The sequence below is a fragment of the Moschus berezovskii genome, chromosome 14, assembly GCF_049115385.1.
Source record: "Moschus berezovskii isolate FMDL1 chromosome 14, NW_MosBer_1.0, whole genome shotgun sequence".
NCBI lineage: Eukaryota > Metazoa > Chordata > Mammalia > Artiodactyla > Moschidae > Moschus > Moschus berezovskii.
This window is the reverse complement of record NC_142473.1, coordinates 88,213,415-88,233,479: the sequence shown is the minus strand read 5'-3', so window position 1 is coordinate 88,233,479 and position 20,065 is coordinate 88,213,415. Positions and strand designations below refer to the sequence as shown.

General features: G+C 42.5%; 1 protein-coding gene across 1 annotated transcript; it reads right to left on the bottom strand.

Annotated features, from left to right (window-relative positions):
* Positions 1-574: 574 nt before the first annotated feature.
* On the bottom strand, positions 575-8,701 carry LOC129554208 (oocyte-secreted protein 1). Its single transcript, XM_055422815.2, has 6 exons — positions 8,538-8,701; positions 4,927-4,965; positions 4,526-4,668; positions 2,776-2,882; positions 1,444-1,530; positions 575-614 (listed from the first exon to the last, which is right to left on the bottom strand). Exons 1-6 carry the CDS (start codon positions 8,611-8,613, stop codon positions 575-577), a joined length of 492 nt encoding a protein of 163 aa, XP_055278790.2. The 5' UTR covers positions 8,614-8,701.
* Between the last annotated feature and the right edge of the window lie 11,364 nt (positions 8,702-20,065).

Below are 20,065 nucleotides of genomic sequence, written 5' to 3'. Positions count from 1 at the left end.
AGCAGCAACCCTCACCCGGACGTTACCAATCTCCCTTCTCTGCCGGGCGTTTTTCCTAAGCAGCGTTCACCCCACTCCTGGAATTTATAGAATATGTTTTTTTGAATAGTCTGTGCCCTACCAAAATGTAAATTCCATGAGGGCACGTTCATGAAATGAATGAACGATCCAGCTAGCTCTAAATCTTAGCTAAGCTTACGAATCAGCCACCAAGCAGGGAAGAATTAGTCATTTTGCCTTTGAAAAACCTCTTTATAGTGAGCATCAAAGCTTAAAATGACACAGCCCTTCAATAATTACAGACAGGTAATAGAACACACTTTATTCATAAATAAGTCTCCATAGACTTAAAAGCAGGGGTAGTGTCTTTAAAAAAAAGAAGATAAAAAGGCAACATGCCATTTTATTTAAAATCAGAAATTAGCTTTTTGAAATAGACAATCGGGTATTATTCAGTTCCACGCCAGCTCCTCTGATTTCTATAAACCAGCACACTAAATCTTCAGTCCTGAACGGTCATTTCAGAACTTGCCTTTGAACATAGATCTCATTTCTTCTCTTCCAGTACGTTACATCATTTGGTACACAAAGAGAATATCATATTCAGATCGTCCCTGAAATAGAAGAAACTTTAAAATTAGTCCCAATATAAACATTATTTGGCTATTTCAATGAGCTTGGTATTCATCAGTAAAGGGGGTTATTATACGTGTGGATGGGAGAGAGGGTGTAGATTAAAAGTGAAAGAGGAGAATTCAAGAGAAAGGAAACATTTTTCCCTTGGAACAACATCCTTAAGTGTGTGATGATTCAAGTGCAATGCAGGTTTAAGTGAACAAGGATACTTTGGCCTCATTAAACTATGAAGTACAACTGAAATTTTCTAAGACTGTCCCGATACTTTCTGTAGCATAGCTCCACCTCGTTACTGATAACCCAAAATCAACATGCATGTGGATTTATCGTCATATCCCTTCAGATGTGGCTCAAGGAGAAAGAACTGTACTGCCTGAAGGTATTCAGTCCTTCCTGGAAGAAGTAACCACCCAGCATTACAGCACTTTGCTGAGCTCACGATTACCAAGGTATCTAAGCCTTCACTTTGTAGGTTCAGTTTGACACTTTTTTATTCAAATTCAGAACTCCACTGATGTTGGAATTGATGGATATTTCTTTCATCTTTGCATTTATCATGGAATGTCATGTGATACCCCAGAAGGACAGCTCTTACTTAAACAGGATCCCTGGAAGTTAGTGACATATTAACAGCAGCACATGATCAGCAGCACCGCCAACACACACAGAAGGCATGCATGAACTGCCCATTCCTGAAGTGGAAGCTTTTTAGGCACAAATAGGGGACATTTCCTTGCCAGCTGTATTGGCTCTTGTCTAGGACACGCATGGACAAAATCACAGAACGCCAGTCCTGAGGACCCTTACTGTGGCTGCAACGTATACGCAACTTCCATGTCTTCAGAGCTAGCTTCATCATCTCCACTTTCAGTTTCATTTGACAAAGGGTACATGCTACAAAAAAATTAAAAGGGTACATAGTAAAGTGAGAGAAGAAAATATAGGAATATCACATGAACCTAAGATCTATTCAGACATCATTGCTTCCAAGACTGAACTTCAGACCAAATTCCTATCACTAGTAGATGGATTGATTTCTGCTTATTGTTCCAGAACATCACAGGCAGTGTTTGTGGTGTTGAGTAACATGGGCTTAGAAACCAAACTCTGGGTTTACTTCCTGGTTCTACCATCTACCAGAAAATGATCTTAGGTAAATAATTTCACTGTGCCTCAATCTCCTTACCCCTAAGTTGGCATAATAGTATCTATCTCATTGAGCTGTCATGAAGAACAAATACATTTATACAAATGTTGGAACAGTGCAGGAATATGGTGACTAATAAATGTTAGTTGTTATTATTGTTATTATCTGTGAGAAGAACACTATGTAGTAAGGCCCTTCTGTAATCACTGAGAGAAAAAAACTCAAGTCAAGATTTTAACCAGAAGAACCTAACAGAAAAATTATCCAAATAAAGTCCTACCAACAATCAGAAGTTTGCCAAGACCTGATCAAAGTTGCTATGATCTAAAAAGCTTGATTATTACAGGCTTTCTTAAAAGTTGGTAAGATACCAAAAAAAATTAATCTTAACCTATGGATTCTGTTCTAGTATGTTCCATCTCTCTCCCTACATCTTGAGTCCAGCGTGCTGACCTTGATTCTTCAGTGAGTTCATAAACTATCATTTAGACTTTCTTATTTCTTTCAGGAACCTTGAATGTGGGTTCACACTTCAAAATAGCTAGATTTGATTAAGATCTGGTTAAGATATATCAGATTTTCAGTGACTCTGACAGTTGTATAAAAAAAAATCTTCATTCCATTTTTCAGTATTCCTGGTATTATATATAGGTCTTCCCTGGTGGTTCAGTGGTAAAGAGTCTGCCTGCAAGACAGGAGACCCAGGTTCAAGCCCTAAGTCAAGAAGATCCCCTGGAGAAGGGAATGACTACCCATTCCAATATTCTTGCCTGGAAAATTCCATGTACAGAGGAGCCTGGCAGGCTACTCTTTTTCCTAAAACACAATTGAAGTAACTTCTGAAATATATAGGGTCAGGAATCAACAAACTGATGTTACCAATAGGGTTGTGTCTTTTTTTCTCCCTTGCTATGCCTTTTAATCTCTCAGGGTTGGTTTCTTATCTTAAAAACTAAGATGGAGCCAGGAACCAGGGTAGGAACCTGGCATACCATGCTTGTTTTGTGACAACACATGACAGTGGCATTTCAGCTGTGTCTCCGGAGTTACTTGAGATATATTTGATTTTAGTCTGAAGCAGAAGAGTCTCCTGGAAAGTCTAAAGGGACAAAGAAAGATTTTAAGCATATGTTTGTCTCAATAGCCTCGGGAAACTTAATAATTATTCGAATAGGAAGTTGTGGATCCTTCAAACTCTCTAAAAGTGACCACAGTCAACATCCGTTCATGGGAAACTAAGCCACCTTCTAAATGGACACAAGCATTAAAATCTGGCAGAATGCTTGTGTAGAAGAGGCAATCAGTACTCGTTAACCAAAAGAAAAAGGATCTTTGTGATTCAAATTCAAGAAAGTTTGCTTATACCTCCTTTTGAGAAACACTGCTGTAACTGGAATACTGCTTAGTCGTAGAGAGTATGAGCTTTAAGCCCATATGAATGCACTTTGGAACCTGGGAGCTGCCTCTACTCACTATAAACCCCAGGGAAATTAGTTGTGTTTCTGTACATTAACAACAAAATACATGGAAAAATAAAGAAAAAAGTCCCATTTTTTTCAATAGCATCAAAAATAAGATCCTTAGTGATAAATTTAACTAAGAAAGTAGAATATCTAACGCTGAAAATCACAAGGCTTTGGTGAAGGAAATTGAAGGCAAACAATGGAAAGCTATCCCATGATCATGGGATCAGAGGAATTAATATTGTTCAAATATCCATACTACCCAAATCCGTCCATAGAGTCAATACAATCCCTATCCAAACCCCAGTGACACTTTTCACAGGAAATAGAAACTACCCTAAAGTTGTATTGAACGCAGAAGCCTTGAATAGTCAAAGCAATCCCGAGAAAAGCAAAGCTGGGGGCATCACGAGTTACAATCCATCTGGTTCAGAATGGTAGTGTAAGACAATCCTAAACGTAGTCCCTCCCACAGACACACTGAATCTATAGCTGTATCAATGGAACTGTTTCCTCTTGGGAAAAAAACCTACCCTCCAAAGCTATATTAATCAAATCATTATGGTACTGGCATAAAAATAGACACTTCTTAATAAAACATCCTGCATGCTCAACTCCACCTTAAATTTTGCCTTCTGTGGAACCTGATATTGACATTCAGCTAGACTGGAAAAATTCTATTATTTAATATTCCATTTGGGATAGGGAGCAAAATAGCAAGTCATTTTACAACAAAGTTTTGTAGGCTGCTAACATTTTTTAAATTAAGCCAAAATCCCAATCAAACTTCTTTAGCAGTTTGTATAGTTGATCATTCACTGTGCCCAGTAAGGCACGTCAGAGTCTCTGGTGAGCGGGATTGGGTGGGGCTGGAGAATGTTAAACATTTACTTTGAAAAACCTTCTGATGCTTAACTTTGTTATTTCCTCCTCCTGATTGCACAGGGCCAAACTTTATAAACTGTAATATATCACTTTATAAACTGCAATGCAACATGATACACTTGTGAGATGTGGAAACTTTCTAACTTGCCATCTTCCTGACTTTTCTGTCACTAATTGAATTTTATATCTACAAGGTTCACATTAGAGTTTGCAGTTATTACCCAAAAAGAAAATAAGTATTTCTCATCTTCATTCATTTCCTCTGTCCTGAATGTGACTATTAGAGAAATCAGTCCGCGATATTACAGATAAAATCTTAATGACGTCTGGCTTGGGGGCTGTTGAAGGAGCCATACGACATTCAGATTTTAGGGAAAATAGTCACTCCTCTTACTCTGGTTATGATGCCACATTTATTAGAATAGTAGAAAAATTCATAATGAGCATCTGGTGAAACGCAGGTTACGGGGCAGTCAGCTCCTAAAAATGCTTCATCAGGATTCATGTACAAATTGTGAAATAGTGTGGGTTTAATCTGCTGAAGCTGAAACTGCAATACTTTGGCCACCTCATGAGACGAGTTGACTCACTGGAAAAGACTCTGATGCTGGGAAAGGTTGGGGGCAGGAGGAGAAGGGGACGACAGAGAATGGGATGGCTGGATAGCATCACCGACTCTGTGGACTTGAGTTTGAGTGAACTCCGGGAGTTGGTGATGGACAGGGAGGCCTGGCGTGCTGTGATTCATGGGGTCGTGGAGAGTCGGACACGACTGAGCTGAACTGAACTGAATCTTGGCATAGAACCAAAAGTAGCTGCAGCGTACTTTCACATCTAAAGAAGTAGAAAAGAAAACCTTTCTGTTAGTGTTGCTGTTACACAGATCCGCCTGGAAAATGTTAGCACAGTGAATAGAAACAAAGAGAACACCCTTCTGTTGCTCAGTCACAAAATCATGACCAGTTCTCTGCAGTCCCATGAACTGCAGCATCATTTTTCCACTAAGTTAAAAAAAAAGTCTTAGCGAAGAGCAAGTCTGCTAAAGATGGTCTCAGCATATCACTTCATCCTCTGAAAATACCCTTACAAACATACATCCTTCAATATGAAATAAAATCTTCTGATCCAGTTCTCCAAAGTCACTGTAGAGCTGGCATCGTAAGACTGTAACTATCAACATGTTTTACCATTTTCACTATGAAGGATAGAGCATCTTTGATCTCCCAGGTTCAGCTGAAGTTCCGCTAAGCAAGCCCTAGTTCCTACGTTTGTATGCACAGCTTCGTGATGTGTGAAAGGATGAACTGAGGGCTGATGAAGCAATAATGACTTGTCCCAAAACCTAAAACCTAACAACTATGCTTTTATAGAGACTGTCTGTAGTGCTTTCTCTTTTCCCTTCTAAATATAACTGGACAGTAATTTTTGTATCTGAGAAAGGGAATCATTTTCTAATATAATTTTCTATGTGGGCTAGGTTCTAGAAGTATATCACAATACCCTAAAATTACTGGATTGGGTAGGATGTGAGATATAAAGAGTTAAGTTGGCTATTTGTGTGGTCTTCACTAAACATAAATCTTCTTAGTTGACTTGGAATACTAAAAGGAGCCTCAGAGGATACTGAAAACTCACCAACCAAATGAAAACTATATAACCTGCAATCTTTTCACTAAGAGCATGCACAGATTGCAAATAAGCACATGAAAAGATATTAGCCAACATCATTAGCCATTATTTAAATATAAATTAAAATCACAAGGAGATATCACTATATACCTATCAGAGTAGCTAAAATAAAAATATGGCATCATTTGTTAACAAGGCTGTGGAGAAACTGAACCATTCACACATTGCTGGTGGCAATGTAAAATATGACCACCCTAGAAATTAGTCTCTCAGTTGCTTTAAAACCTAAACATATGACTACCATGTGACCCAGGCTTCCCTGGCGGCTCACTGGTAAAGAATCTGCCTCCCAATGCAGGAGACATGGGTTTGATCCCTGGGTTGGGAAGATGAACTGGAGAAGGAAATGCAACCCACTCCAGTGTTCTTGCCTGGGAAATCCCAAGGACAGAGGAGCCTGGCAGGCTACAGTCCGTGGGGTCAGAAAAGAGCCAGACACGACTGAGTGACTAAACAACAGCAACATATGATACAGAAATTGAACTCCATTCATTCCAGGAAAATAAAAGTTTATATTCACACGAAATATATACAAACGTTTATAACAGCTTTGTTCATAATAACAAAAAACTAGAAGCATCCCAGATGCTTTTCAACGGGTGAATGGTTAAACGATGGTATGACCACACTGAGGAATACTACTCACCAACGAAAAAGAATGGAGTATTGATACACACAACAATGTAGACAGATCTCCAGGGAAGTTTCTGAATGGGGAAAGCCAGTCCCTAGGACTAACACACTGTGTGACTCCATTTAGGGAGCGTCTTGAGATGACGAGACTAGAGAAATGGAGAATAGATGTATAGTTGCCAGAGATAAAAGGACAGAGGTGGGAGGGAAGAGAGGCGGCCTGAGGAACTCAGGAGAGAAGTAGACGTGACTGTCAGAGGGCAACCTGAGGGGTCGTGGTTGTGCTAGAAATGCCCTGTGACTTGGCTGTGGCGATGTCAATATCCTAAAGTAATGTTGTGCTCTGTTCTGCAAGATGTTACCATTGGATGGAATTGAGTAAAAGGTACACTTATCTTTCTGTATCATGTCTTATGCAACTGCCAAGTATTACACAGTTACATATGAATCTATTATCATCTGAAAATCTAAAAGTTCAGAAAAAAATTAAGCCTGAGTTAGTCTTTCTTCCCCTCAGATGATCAAAAAGTAAGATACCTGCAAGTACCAAGTGCTGGTAAAAATGAGAACGGCCACCACTCTGCCGGAAAAACTAAACTGTCACGCCATGCTAGAGAACAGTGGGGCAAGAGAGAGCTGGTTTTCCGACCTGCACACCTGTGGCTTCATGATCCTGGGCATGCAAAAAACACTGAAGTACAAACATTACATGTAACAGACAAACATGAAAATATTCTACCAATCAACAGAAAAATGAAAACGATTTATGATGGATTCACTCAATAGTGTACTAGAGAAGAGTTAAACCAAGCCTACACTTGGTCTCTAAATAGTGTTGAACAACAAAAGCTGTAAGATGAAACAGAAATAAAAGTTCTGAGTGCCTGCAAAACATAGGTTTATGTATCCATCAATTTGACATAAAGTTATAAAACGCATAGAGAAATGTGAAGTTACCAACCTTCCATCTGGGCAAACAGGAAAGAGAATAGAATCAAGGGTGGCTACGCGGACTTCAATTTTACCTGAACTTGACTCTACCAGAAATTAAAGTGTAAGCAAGGATAGCTGATTATTGTGGATTTAATAAAGCTGGGGAGTGGGTCATGAGTATTCATGTGATTTGATTGTTGTCTTTTAAAATATTTCCCAAGGAAAGGAAAGAAAAGCGCACAATAAACACACTACGGTCCTCACAGGTGCTCACACAGCCCTGGGAGGCCTTGTGAAACAGGTAACCTGATGAGAACATGTACATTCTGACGGAAACTCTGACATTTCGACGCCAGAAACTGACAAACCAAAGTTCATGCATAGGGCAGTCATCCGCCCATCGGCTCGGGAAGGAAGACTTCAAAACAGGAAAAGCACAAGGAAAACGAAGACAGCTGGTCACTCCACGGAAGGTCTGAATCCTTCCTCTCAGACACCTTGATTCATGAACACGGGAAGGTCTGACTCCTTCCCCTCAGACACAGTGATTCATGAACATGGGAAGATCTGAATCCTTCCCCTCAGACACCGAGATTCATGAACACGGGAAAGTCTGAATCCTTCCCCTCAGACACCGAGATTCATGAACATGGGAAGGTCTGAATCCTTCCCCTCAGACACCGAGTTCATGAACATGGGAAGGTCTGAATCCTTCTCCTCAGACACAGTGATTCATGAAGAACACTGTCAAGGACAACGGCGTCCTAGATAAGGTTTCCTTCCAGCATGTCACACTCACAGAGTCCTGAGGTCCTGCCACAGCCCATGGAGGTCTCCTTATGTTCCAGGCCACCCCACACTCCTCACACTCAACCCACTTCAAGTATTTGAACCCCACGAATCTGACATGCTCTGAAAGGGGTCAGAAGAGAAGGGGAGTTGAGAAAAGGAACTCTCAAGTTGGGGCAGACTCTCGAGTCTTAGAAAACATCTCAAGGTCAAGCATCTAAAATAAACCTCCTTTACGGTATGTATCCTCAGCTATTCCTAGGATTCAATGAGACAAAAATCATTAATAATCCAAAAGTCATGTTGAAAGCTCCATTTTTCAACACTTAAAAAAATCCTCCTCTGTAAATGCAATGTTATACCTGACCAATCCCCTGCACAAGTCCATGTCAAAGAGAAAAGGACTAAGAGTCCTCTTAATCCTGAGGAAGGTTTCATTGGCTGAGATTGGAAATGAAATCCCACTCAAGAAATGGGAAGTCATGAGCAGCGGACTTATGTGTCAAAATGGCTGAAGCACACTCAGGTGTGAAAAATCAACTACCAACTCTGGGCAGCACACACGTGCCATAAATATATCATCAGTTCATTGCCTGAAACCTAACATTTTTTATTCAAATATTTTTTTCCCTGCAACAGTGAATTTTGAAAGCCTACATTAATGCCCGTAACACTCACGCACAAATTGTAATGATGACTATTAAAGCATAGGAGGCAGGTTTTTTAGATATGATTAGAAGATCGGTAGAAGGCTCTATTTCATTTCCTTTAGAGTCTAAATCTTCAATTACGGGGTTGTTTTTGTGCACTAATGTTTACTTTATTAAAACTCCCTATGATCCTATTACATCTATCTCCATGTTTGAGCACTGGAAAATAATGGCTGTAAGAGAATTCAATTACCCTGGGCACCTGAGAAGGCGAAGCCCGGAGGAATTATGCATGAGGATTTACAAGACTGATATCTCCTGCTGCTGCTGCTAAGTCACATCAGTCATGTCCAACTCTGTGCAACCCCATAGACGGCAGCCCACCAGGCTCCTCCGTCCCTGGGATTCTCCAGGCAAGAACACTGGAGTGGGTTGCCATTTCCTTCTCCAATGTGTGAAAGTGAAAAGTGAAAGTGAAGTCGCTCAGTCGTGTCTGACTCCCAGCGACCCCATGGACTGCAGCCCACCAGGCTCCTCCGTCCCTGGGATTCTCCAGGCAACAGTACTGGAGTGGCTTGCCATCGCCTTCTCCACTGATTTCTCCTACTTTCACCTAATCCACCAACCAACTTCTTTTTTTTTTTTTACCTTATTTCATTCATTTATTTACAGTTTATTGTCAACATGCGTTAGTTATATAAAGTGAGAAATTATGAATAATCAAAGTATAATTATGAAGATTCAAAATAGATATTCAACACAAAAAATACAACCATAAAAGCAGGTTAACTCATGCATACATCGCAGCACAGATGCAGCAGATATTTCAAAGGACAGCAAGTGCCTGCTTTTTTATTTGAAGATGGTGGCCATATCATACACTAGAATGCCTCAGTTTATCAGTGCCTGAGAGCCAAAATTCATTTGTAAAAATGTTTTTCACATTGACACTGTTGTAAAAGATATGTTTTCCAGAATTAAGCCTCCTCTCAGGCTTCTTGCCAGTTTCTAACACCTAAAAACTGATACAGAAAGTATTATAAATGTAACTATGCTGATTCTTAAAGGTTAAAAAAGTATCTCTCAAAATAATTTAAAAGAATTATTGCAAACAGTAATGCTGGTGCTCTCCCAGATTTACTCCAGCAGGAGCATATCTGGTTCTACTTCTGCAGCCTTCGCCACTCTGCCATCACTATGCTTGCTTCCTTCCCTGGTTCTTCTACTGGTAGCTCCACCCTGGCTCCAGGCAGCTTTGTATCTTCTAACGGTGCCTGCTCCCAAAGTCTTGGTCTGAAGCTCAGTCCCACATAGGCCAAGACTCAGGACACTCCCAACACTGATGAGGCTTGGGGGGCTCCTCCTCCAGCCAAGAGACACCTCTATACTGGTTGCCACAGTTCACATCAGGGTGAGCAACTCTCACCATTGCCTTCTTTCCCAGCAACAGTTTGGAGAAGATTTTGTAGACAAAGTTCCAAAACAACATTATTGCTGGCAGTCCTGTGTATGTCACTGCTGCCGTGTCCCTGGATGTTCGCTAGACATTCCCTGGAGGGGGCCTCTGGAGAAGAGCAGTCAGCAAGAGACCTGGGAGAACCCTAGGACTGAGAAACAGATGCAGCTGGTGGGCTGGGCAGCACAGGGTGCTGGTCGGAGTCTCTGCGGGCCCTGAATCTGGATGCGGAACATAAACCCCACACTGGTCGGAGTCTCTGCGGGCCCTGAATCTGGATGCAGAACATAAACCCCACACGAGATGGGGCCCACCTGTAATCTGCCTTCTGCTAATCTGGAAGTCCACAGCCTTATTGGAGGGCCAGGCACAGACCACCATACTGTCACTTGTTGCTCTCAGTAGGTCAGAAGTAAGTGTAAGTAAGCGTTAGTCGCTCAGTAGTGCCCAACTCTTTGGGACCCCGTGGACTGCAGCCCACCAGGTTCCTCTGTCCATGAGATTTTCCAGGCAAGGATACTGGAGTGGATTGCCATTTCCTTCTCCAGGGCCAACCAACTTCTGAACAATGGTCCTCAGAACTAGCAGACATCAGACTCACCTGTAGAGTTTACTGAAGCTCCACACAGCTAGCCGAGCCCCATCTTACCGATTTGGTAGGACATAAGAATTTTCATTCCTAACACGTTCTCAGATGATACCAATACTGCCCAGGGACCATACTTGGAGAATCACTGCTCTAAAGGGTTTACCTTCAGAGTACATGCTGAGTTGATGCCCATCAGCAGTGCTTCTCAAACTTGAAAGAGCGAACACACCACCTGGAGATTATGTTACAATGCATGATGCATTGTACATGCATATAATGATTTAGAAGGCCTGGGGTGCAGCTGAAAGTCTACAGTTCTAACAAACTCTCGGGCATTACCAGTGATGCTATTTTGTAAATAATTTTTAGCAAGACTTGAAGATATTCTTATTGCATTCAAGTTCCTTTCTTCAAAAGAGAAGATGCAGATGAAAATAAGAAATTCAAAATGTTGCTAAGAAAAGGAGCCTGAATGAATATTTGTTTCAAATGCTTTCTGTTTTTTTCTCTCTAGAACACCAGTTCCTCAAGTTCAGCGATTTTTTTGTGCTGTTTTACTAGAACATGGAAAGCATAAATTTACAGAGATTAGAAATGATTAGATAAATGCATTTAACTGTCCTTGATATTATGTTGATTTTGTCACTACATTCACCATCTCTTCTAAAAGTAAAGACCACTAAATGATGAGATCTTCAAGAGCAGGACCATCTCCCTCTGTTTTTAGAACTTGGCAGACCTGGTACCTGATAACAGAAGTGGAGTAGGGATGGGGAGAGAAATAAAAAAGAAATATAATTCTTTAACATTTCTTCAATTTGAGAGTTTGCCAAAAACTTATGTTCCACTTGAGAGTATTAATAGAGACAAATATCTACAATTTTAATAATTATGCTTGTGAAATTTTACGTACAATAGGATAAAAAGCACATTAAAACCTCATTTCCTAGATATTGCCAACCAGATCGGCAGTGCTGAAGGCCAGTATAAATGAAGACCAAGGCTTGTGCACAGGTAGGTCAGTGTCTCCAATTTTCATATCTGCCAATCTGCAAAAACACTGTTAGCAAATTGCTAGAAAACTGATAAAGGAATATGTGCTTTAAATCTTAAAATCATCTGATTAAATCTCTAGGAGAACAGTCATTTCCAGATGAGGCTGAAGGCACTGAAAAGTGGCTTTCTTGATCTCTAGATAATTTTTTACTTCTGCTCTTGAGCCTCTATCTTCATGTTTTCATGACCTTTCTCTATTTTTTTAATTTGTAATAAATCCCTAACTACTTTCTATGCCCTGAGAAAAATCTCCCTTTTCTATTAAGTATGTTTAATGTTTATTTATTTGTTCATTTGACTTCAGATCTTAATTGAAATGTACAAGTTCTACATTTGTGTCATGCAGAATCTTTGGTGGTGGCACACGGGCTCCAGAACACGCAGGTTCAGTACTTGTGGCTCATGGACTTAGTTGCTCCAAGGCATGTGGGATCTGAGTTCCCAGACCAGGGATCTAGCCCACATCCCATGCGTTGAAGATGGATTCTCAACCACTGGACCACCAGAGAAGTCCCAAAGTACTTTGGGGAAAACAAAAACTTTTAAACTACATTTAAAGTACTTAAAAAAAATAAGTACATTAATATGCATATCTTAGTGAGAATTCCAGTTGAGCTATTTCAAGTCTTGAAAGATGATGCTGTGAAAGTGCTGCACTCAATATGCCAGCAAATTTGGAAAACTCAGCAGTGGCCACAGTACTGGAAAAGGTCAGTCTTCATTCCAATCCCAAAGAAAGGCAATGCCAAAGAATGCTCAAACTACCGCACAATTGCACTCATCTCGCACGCTAGTAAAGTCATGCTCAAAATTCTCCAAGCCAGGCTTCAGCAATATGTGAACCGTGAACTCCCAGATGTTCAAGCAGGTTTTAGAAAAGGCAGAGGCACCAGAGATCAAATTGCCAACATCCGCTGGATCATGGAGAAAGCAAGAGAGTTCCAGAAAAACATCTATTTCTGCTTCATTGACTATGCCAAAGCCTTTGACTGTGTGGATCACAATAAACTGTGGAACATTCTGAAAGAGATGGGAATCCCAGACCACCTGACCTGCCTCTTGAGAAACCTGTATGCAGGTCAGGAAGCAACAGTCAGAACTGTACATGGAACAACAGACTAGTTCCAAATAGGAAAAGGTGTACGTCAAGGTTGTATATTGTCACCTTGTTTATTTAACTTATATGCAGAGTACATCATGAGGAACGCTGGGCTGGAAGAAGCAGAAGCTGGAATCAAGATTGCTGGGAGAAATATCAATAATCTCAGATATGCAGATGACACTACCCTTATGGCAGAAAGTGAAGAGGAACTCAAAGGCCTCTTGATGAAAGTGAAAGAGGAGAGTGAAAAGGTTGGCTTGAAGCTCAACATTCAGAAAACGAAGATCATGGCATCTGGTCCCATCACTTCATGGGAAATAGATGGAAAAACAGTGGAAACAGTGTCAGACTTTATTTTCTTGGGCTCTAAAATCACTGCAGATGCTGATTGCAGCCATGAAATTAAAAGACGCTTACTCCTTGGAAGGAAAGTTATGATCAACCTTGATAATATATTAAAAAGCAGAGACATTACTTTGCCAACAAAGGTCCGTCTAGTCAAGGCTATGGTTTTTCCCGTGGTCATGTATGGATGTGAGAGTTGGACTGTGAAGAAAGCTGATTGCCGAAGAATTGATGCTTTTGAACTGTGGTGTTGGAGAAGACTCTTGAGAGTCCCTTGTACCGCAAGGAGATCCAACCAGTCCATTCTAAAGGAGATCAATCCTGGGTTTTCATTGGAAGGACTGATGCTAAAGCTGAAACTGCAGTACTTTGGCCACCTCATGCGACGAGTTGACTCACTGGAAAAGACTCTGATGCTGGGCAGGGTTGGGGGCGGGAGGAGAAGGGAACGACCGAGAATGAGATGGCTGGATGGCATCACTGACTCTGTGGACATGAGTTTGAGTGAACTCCGGGAGTTGGTGATGGACAGGGAGGCCTGGTGTGCTGTGATTCATGGGGTCACGGAGAGTCGGACACGACTGAGCGACTGAAATGAACTGAGTGAGAATATATTTCAATTTGGGGCATGAAACAGTTCAAGAGGCAGCACAGGAAATAGCAAGAAGGTGAAATAAGACGTTCCCCTCCTCATCTACTACATTCGAAGTTCTAGAAACCTCCAGACTTCTTAGAGGGACCGTGCAAAACACGGGACAAGTGTGAGGTTGTCCAGCTGTCCTCGGCGTGTCTGTTTACAGCTCTTCATTACTATGCATGATATTCTGAACACAGCAAATATTGATGCGTTGCTTTGGTTATTATATCCCTTTACTCTTCTGTAAGGTACTGAAGGTTGGCCCTAAGCTTTCTTTTACAGTTTAAATATTAATTATAATTTTTTTACTTTTTAAAAATTAAGGTGAAATTCACAAATAATAAAACTCACTCTTGAAAAAGCGCACAGTCGCAAGAATCTCGACAAACATCTACACTCCTGTTAACGCCACAACAATCAAGACACAGAACACCCCCATCACCCAAATGTTCCCAGGCACCAATACCTCCCTGCCGTCAGCTGCTCTCCCGGCCACAGCCAGTCTCTATTTGCCGTCTCTATAACTCATCCTCTCCAGAATGTCATTTAAATGGAATCACACCATTCGTACTCTTTCGTGTCTTATTTCTTTTACTTCAGTTCAGTTCAGTTCAGTTCAGTTCAGTCGCTCAGTCGTGTCCGACTCTCCGCGACCCCATGAATCACAGCACGCCAGGCCTCCCTGTCCATCACCAACTCCCGGAGTACACTCAAACTCATGTCCACAGAGTCGGTGATGCCATCCAGCCATCTCATTCTCCGTCGTCCCCTTCTCCTCCCGCCCCCAACCTTTCCCAGCATCAGAGTCTTTTCCAGTGAGTCAACTCGTCTCATGAGGTGGCCAAAGTATTGGAGTTTCAGCTTTAGCATCAGTCCCTCCAATGAACATCCAGGATTGATCTCCTTTAGAATGGACTGGTTGGATCTCCTTGCAGTATAAGGGACTCTCAAGAGTCTTCTCCAACACCACAGTTCAAAAGCATCGATTCTTCGGCGATCAGCTTTCTTCACAGTCCAACTCTCACATCCATACATGACCACGGGAAAAACCATTGCCTTGACTAGACGGACCTTGGTTGGCAAAGTAATGTCTCTGCTTTTTAATATACTATCAAGGTTGGTCATAACTTTCCTTCCAAGGAGCAAGCGTCTTTTAATTTCATGGCAGCAATCAGCATCTGCAGTGATTTTGGAGCCCAAAAAAACAAAGTCTGACACTGTTTCCACTGTTTTTCCATCTATTTCCCATGAAGTGATGGGACCAGATGCCATGATCTTTGTTTTCTGAATGTTGAGCTTCAAGCCAACCTTTTCACTCTCCTCTTTCACTTTCATCAAGAGGCTTTTGAGTTCCTCTTCACTTTCTGCCATAAGGGTAGTGTCATCTGCATATCTGAGGTTATTGATATTTCTCCCAGCAATCTTGATTCCAGCTTGTGCTTCTTCCAGCCCAGCATTCCTCATGATGTACTCTGCATATAAGTTAAATAAGCAAGGTGACAATATACAACCTTGACGCACTCCTTTTCCTATTTGGAACCAGTCTGTTGTTCCATGACCGGTTCTAACTGTTGCTTCCTGACCTGCATACAGGTTTCTCAAGAGGCAGGTCAGGTGGTCTGGGATTCCCATCTCTTTCAGAATGTTCCACAGTTTATTGTGATCCACACAGTCAAAGGCTTTGGCATAGTCAATGAAGCAGAAATAGATGTTTTTCTGAAACTCTCTTGCTTTCTCCATGATCCAGCGGATGTTGGCAATTTGATCTCTGGTGCCTCTGCCTTTTCTAAAACCTGCTTGAACATCTGGGAGTTCACGGTTTACATACTGCTGAAGCCTGGCTTGGAGAATTTTGAGCATGACTTTACTAGCGTGTGAGATGAGTGCAATTGTGCGGTAGTTTGAGCTTTCTTTGGCATTGCCTTTCTTTGGGATTGGAATGAAGACTGACCTCTTCCAGTCCTGTGGCCACTGCTGAGTTTTCCAAATCTGCTGGCATATTGAGTGCAGCACTTTCACAGCATCATCTTTCAAGACTTGAAATAGCTCAACTGGAATTCCATCACCACCACTAGCTTTGTTCGTAGTGATGCTTTCTAAGGCCCACTTGACTTCACATTCCAAGATGTCTGGCTCTAGGTCAGTGATCACATTATCGTGACTATCTTGGTCGTGAAGATCTTTTTTGTACAGTTCTTCTGTGTATTCCTGCCACCTCTTCTTAATATCTTCTGCTTCTGTTAGGTCCATACCATTTCTGTCCTTTATCGAGCCCATCTTTGCATGAAAAGTTCCCTTGGAATCTCTAATTTTCTTGAAGAGGTCTCTTGTTTTTCCTATTCTGTTGTTTTCCTCTATTTCTTTGCATTGATCACTGAGGAAGGCTTTCTTATCTCTCCTTGCTATTCTTTGGAACTCTGCATTCAGATGCTTATATCTTTCCTTTTCTCCTTTGCTTTTCGCCTCTCTTCTTTTTACAGCTATTTGTAAGGCCTCCTCAGACAGCCATTTCGCTCTTTTGCATTTCTTTTCCATGGGGATGGTCTTGGTCCCTGTCTCCTGTACAATGTCACGAACCTCCGTCCAGAGTTCATCAGGCACTCTATCAATCAGATCTAGTCCCTTAAATCTATTTCTCACTTCCACTGCATAATCATAAGGGATTTGATTGAGGTCATATCTGAATGGTCTAGTGGTTTTCCCTACTTTCTTCAATTTAAGTCTGAACTTCGCAATAAGGAGTTCATGATCTGAGCCACAGTCAGCTCCTGGTCTTGTTTTCGCTAACTGTATAGAGCTTCTCCATCTTTGGTTGCAAAGAATATAATCAATCTGATTTCGGTGTTGACCATCTGGTGATGTCCATGTGTAGAGTCTTCTCTTGTGTTGTTGGAAGAGGGTGTTTGCTATGACCAGTGCATTCTCTTGACAAAACTCTATTAGCCTTTGCCCTGCTTCATTCCGTGCTCCAAGGCCAAATTTGCCAGTTACTCCAGGTGTTTCTTGACTTCCTACTTTTGCATTCCAGTCCCCTATAATGAAAAGGACATCTTTTTTGGGTGTTAGTTCTAAAAGGTCTTGTAGGTCTTCATAGAACCGATTAACTTCGGCTTCTTCAGCATTACTGGTTGGGGCATAGGCCTGGATTACTGTAATATTGAATGGTTTGCCTTGGAAACGAACAGAAATCATCCTGTCATTTTTAAGATTGCATCCAAGTACTGCATTTCGGACTCTTTTGTTTACCATGATGGCTACTCCATTTCTTCTAAGGGATTCCTGCCCACAGTAGTAGATATAATGGTCATCCGAGTTAAATTCACCCATTCCAGTCCATTTTAGTTCACTGATTCCTAGAATGTCAACATTCACTCTTGCCATCTCCTGTTTGACCACTTCCAATTTGCCTTGATTCATGGACCTAACATTCCAGGTTCCTATGCAATATTGCTCTTTACAGCACCGGACCTTGTTTCTATCATTGGTCATATCCACAACTGGGTATTGGTTTTGCTTTTGCTCCATCCCTTTATTCCTTCTATAGTTATTTCTCCACTGAGCTCCAGTAGCATACTGGGCACCTACCGACCTGGGGAATTCCTCATTCAGTATCCTATCATTTTGCCCTTTGTTACTGTTCACGGGGTTCTCAAGGCAAGTATACTGAAGTGGTTTGCCATTCCCTTCTCCAGGGGACCACATTCGGCTGTGGTCCATGTGATTAGATCAGCTAGTTTCCTGTGATTATGATTTCAGTTTGTCAGACGCGACGCGAGAGACGCCGGCCCCGGCGGCGCAGACGCGACGCGAGAGACGCCGGCCCCGGCGGCGCAGACGCGACGCGAGAGACGCCGGCCCCGGCGGCGCAGACGCGACGCGAGAGACGCCGGCCCCGGCGGCGCAGACGCGACGCGAGAGACGCCGGCCCCGGCGGCGCAGACGCGACGCGAGAGACGCCGGCCCCGGCGGCGCAGACGCGACGCGAGAGACGCCGGCCCCGGCGGCGCAGACGCGACGCGAGAGACGCCGGCCCCGGCGGCGCAGACGCGACGCGAGAGACGCCGGCCCCGGCGGCGCAGACGCGACGCGAGAGACGCCGGCCCCGGCGGCGCAGACGCGACGCGAGAGACGCCGGCCCCGGCGGCGCAGACGCGACGCGAGAGACGCCGGCCCCGGCGCAACGAGCCACGCAAAGAGGTGCGGCCGTGAGGAGCTAGCCCACGCCTGAGGCCAGGGCCGGCGGCCGAGAGGAGCTACCCCACGTCCAACAGGCGGTGGCTGCGCGGGCGCAGGAGGGCCGAGAGGAGCTACTCCACCTTCAAGGTCAGGAGGGGCGGCCTTGAGGAGATACCCCTCGTCCAAGGTAAGGTACAGCAGCTGCACTTTGCTGGAGCGGCTGTGAAGAGATTTTCCACGACCAAGGTATTTCTTTTACTTAGCATAATGCTTTTGGGATTCATTCAGTCTGGACTGTTAAGGGTAAGAGTAGTTTCTCATTGCAGCTGAGCAGTCTTCCAAAGAATCGCTGTACGTCTCGGTGTTTAATCATTTGTGAGTTGGTGGACATTTAAGCTGTTTCCAGATTGAGATTATTATGAATAAAGCTATAAATATTTGTTCATCTATTCTTGTATAGACACAGTACTTTCATTTCTCTTCGGTGGGATTGTTGTGTTATAGGTTCAGATTTTCTTTTTTTTTTAATTTATTTATTTTAATTGGAGGCTAATTACTTTACGTTATTGTATTGGTTTTGCCATACACTGACTTTCTATACTTCCTTATGTTGGTTGAAGCAATATTTTCTAGGAAACACTTGCTTCTCATGCTAACCATCTTGGAAGTATAGATATCAAAGTAGTGTCTTCTCTTTTGTTCTATCATACTGCCTTTACTCCTGATACTGTACGTCTGTGCCTTTTCTGCTTTTCTCTCTCCCTCCTCCAAAACGCTTTGATTAGTCTGTTTTATCAGTGGATTTTGATAGGTATGATTTCTAGCGCCTGTACCCTGGTGTCTGAGGTCAGGTCCCGGCTCTCTGTGGACCAAACCATGTCCAGGGGAGGCTATGGGTTCAGGGGTCTAATGCATCCTGCCTACTAGAGGATGAGGCTGTGTACATTATGCATAGAATAGTATACATCTAGTATAAGAAGGACCTACTGTATAGCACACGGCTGACTCACTGGAAAACACCCTGATGCTGGGGGGCATTGAGGGCAGGAGGAGAAGGGGACGACAGAGGATGAGATGGTTGCATGGCATCACCGACTCGATGGACGTGAGTTTGAGCAAGCTCCCGGAGATGGTAATGGACAGGGAAGCCTGGCGTGCTGCAGTCCATGGGGTCTCAAAGAGTCAGACACAACCGAGCAACTGAACTGAACTGACTGTATGGCACGGGGAGCTATACTCAATAGTTTATAATAATCTATAAGGGAAAAGTCTGAACAAATATACATATACATATACGTGTGTGTAACTGAATCCCTTTGCTGACACCTGAGACTAACACGGCACTGTAAATCAACTCAGCTTCAATTGGGAAAACTAAAGAGATGTACAATCTACTCTGTTACACACCATCTGTGGCTGAAACGTGGCATTCTCTGAAATCTGACACTTAATCAGAGGCTGCCAACAGTTAAAGAAGCAGCTAATTGCTCTGTGGGACTCACTAGGAAGTCTCACATATCAGATTCAACTTAAAAGTCCATGTTTAGTTCCTTCGAATGTACTGCAGGGAAGTTAAAAACATCTATCTGCAGACACCTGATAGAACACAGAAATTTTGAACAGAAGTTATTTCATATGTCATGAGAAGCTTCTGCACATTTAAACCAATAAATTGATACCATATGAATGTTCTTTGAAATGATCATCATGTCTATTGATTCTCAGTCTTTTTATTAAAGGGTCTAGGAACTTCTTTTTGCTTTTGCATACTGTTCATAGGATTCTCACAGAAAGCATACTGGAGAGGTTTGCCATTCACTTGTCCAGTGGACCATGTTCTGTCAGAACTCTCCACCATGGCCCGTCCATCCAGGGTGGC

Bases quoted from the DNA above. Each gene is read 5' to 3' on its own strand.
- LOC129554208 (XM_055422815.2), bottom strand. From the start codon at position 8,613: ATGAAACCTTCCTCAGGATTAAGAGGACTCTTAGTCCTTTTCTCTTTG. The intron at 2,883-4,525 runs GTAAGAGGAGTG...TTGTCCCTTTAG, and splicing joins AATGTGGCATCATAACCAGA to ACTTTCCAGGAGACTCTTCT. The intron at 615-1,443 runs GTAAGGGTCCTC...CTTCTATTTCAG, and splicing joins GCGTATACGTTGCAGCCACA to GGACGATCTGAATATGATAT.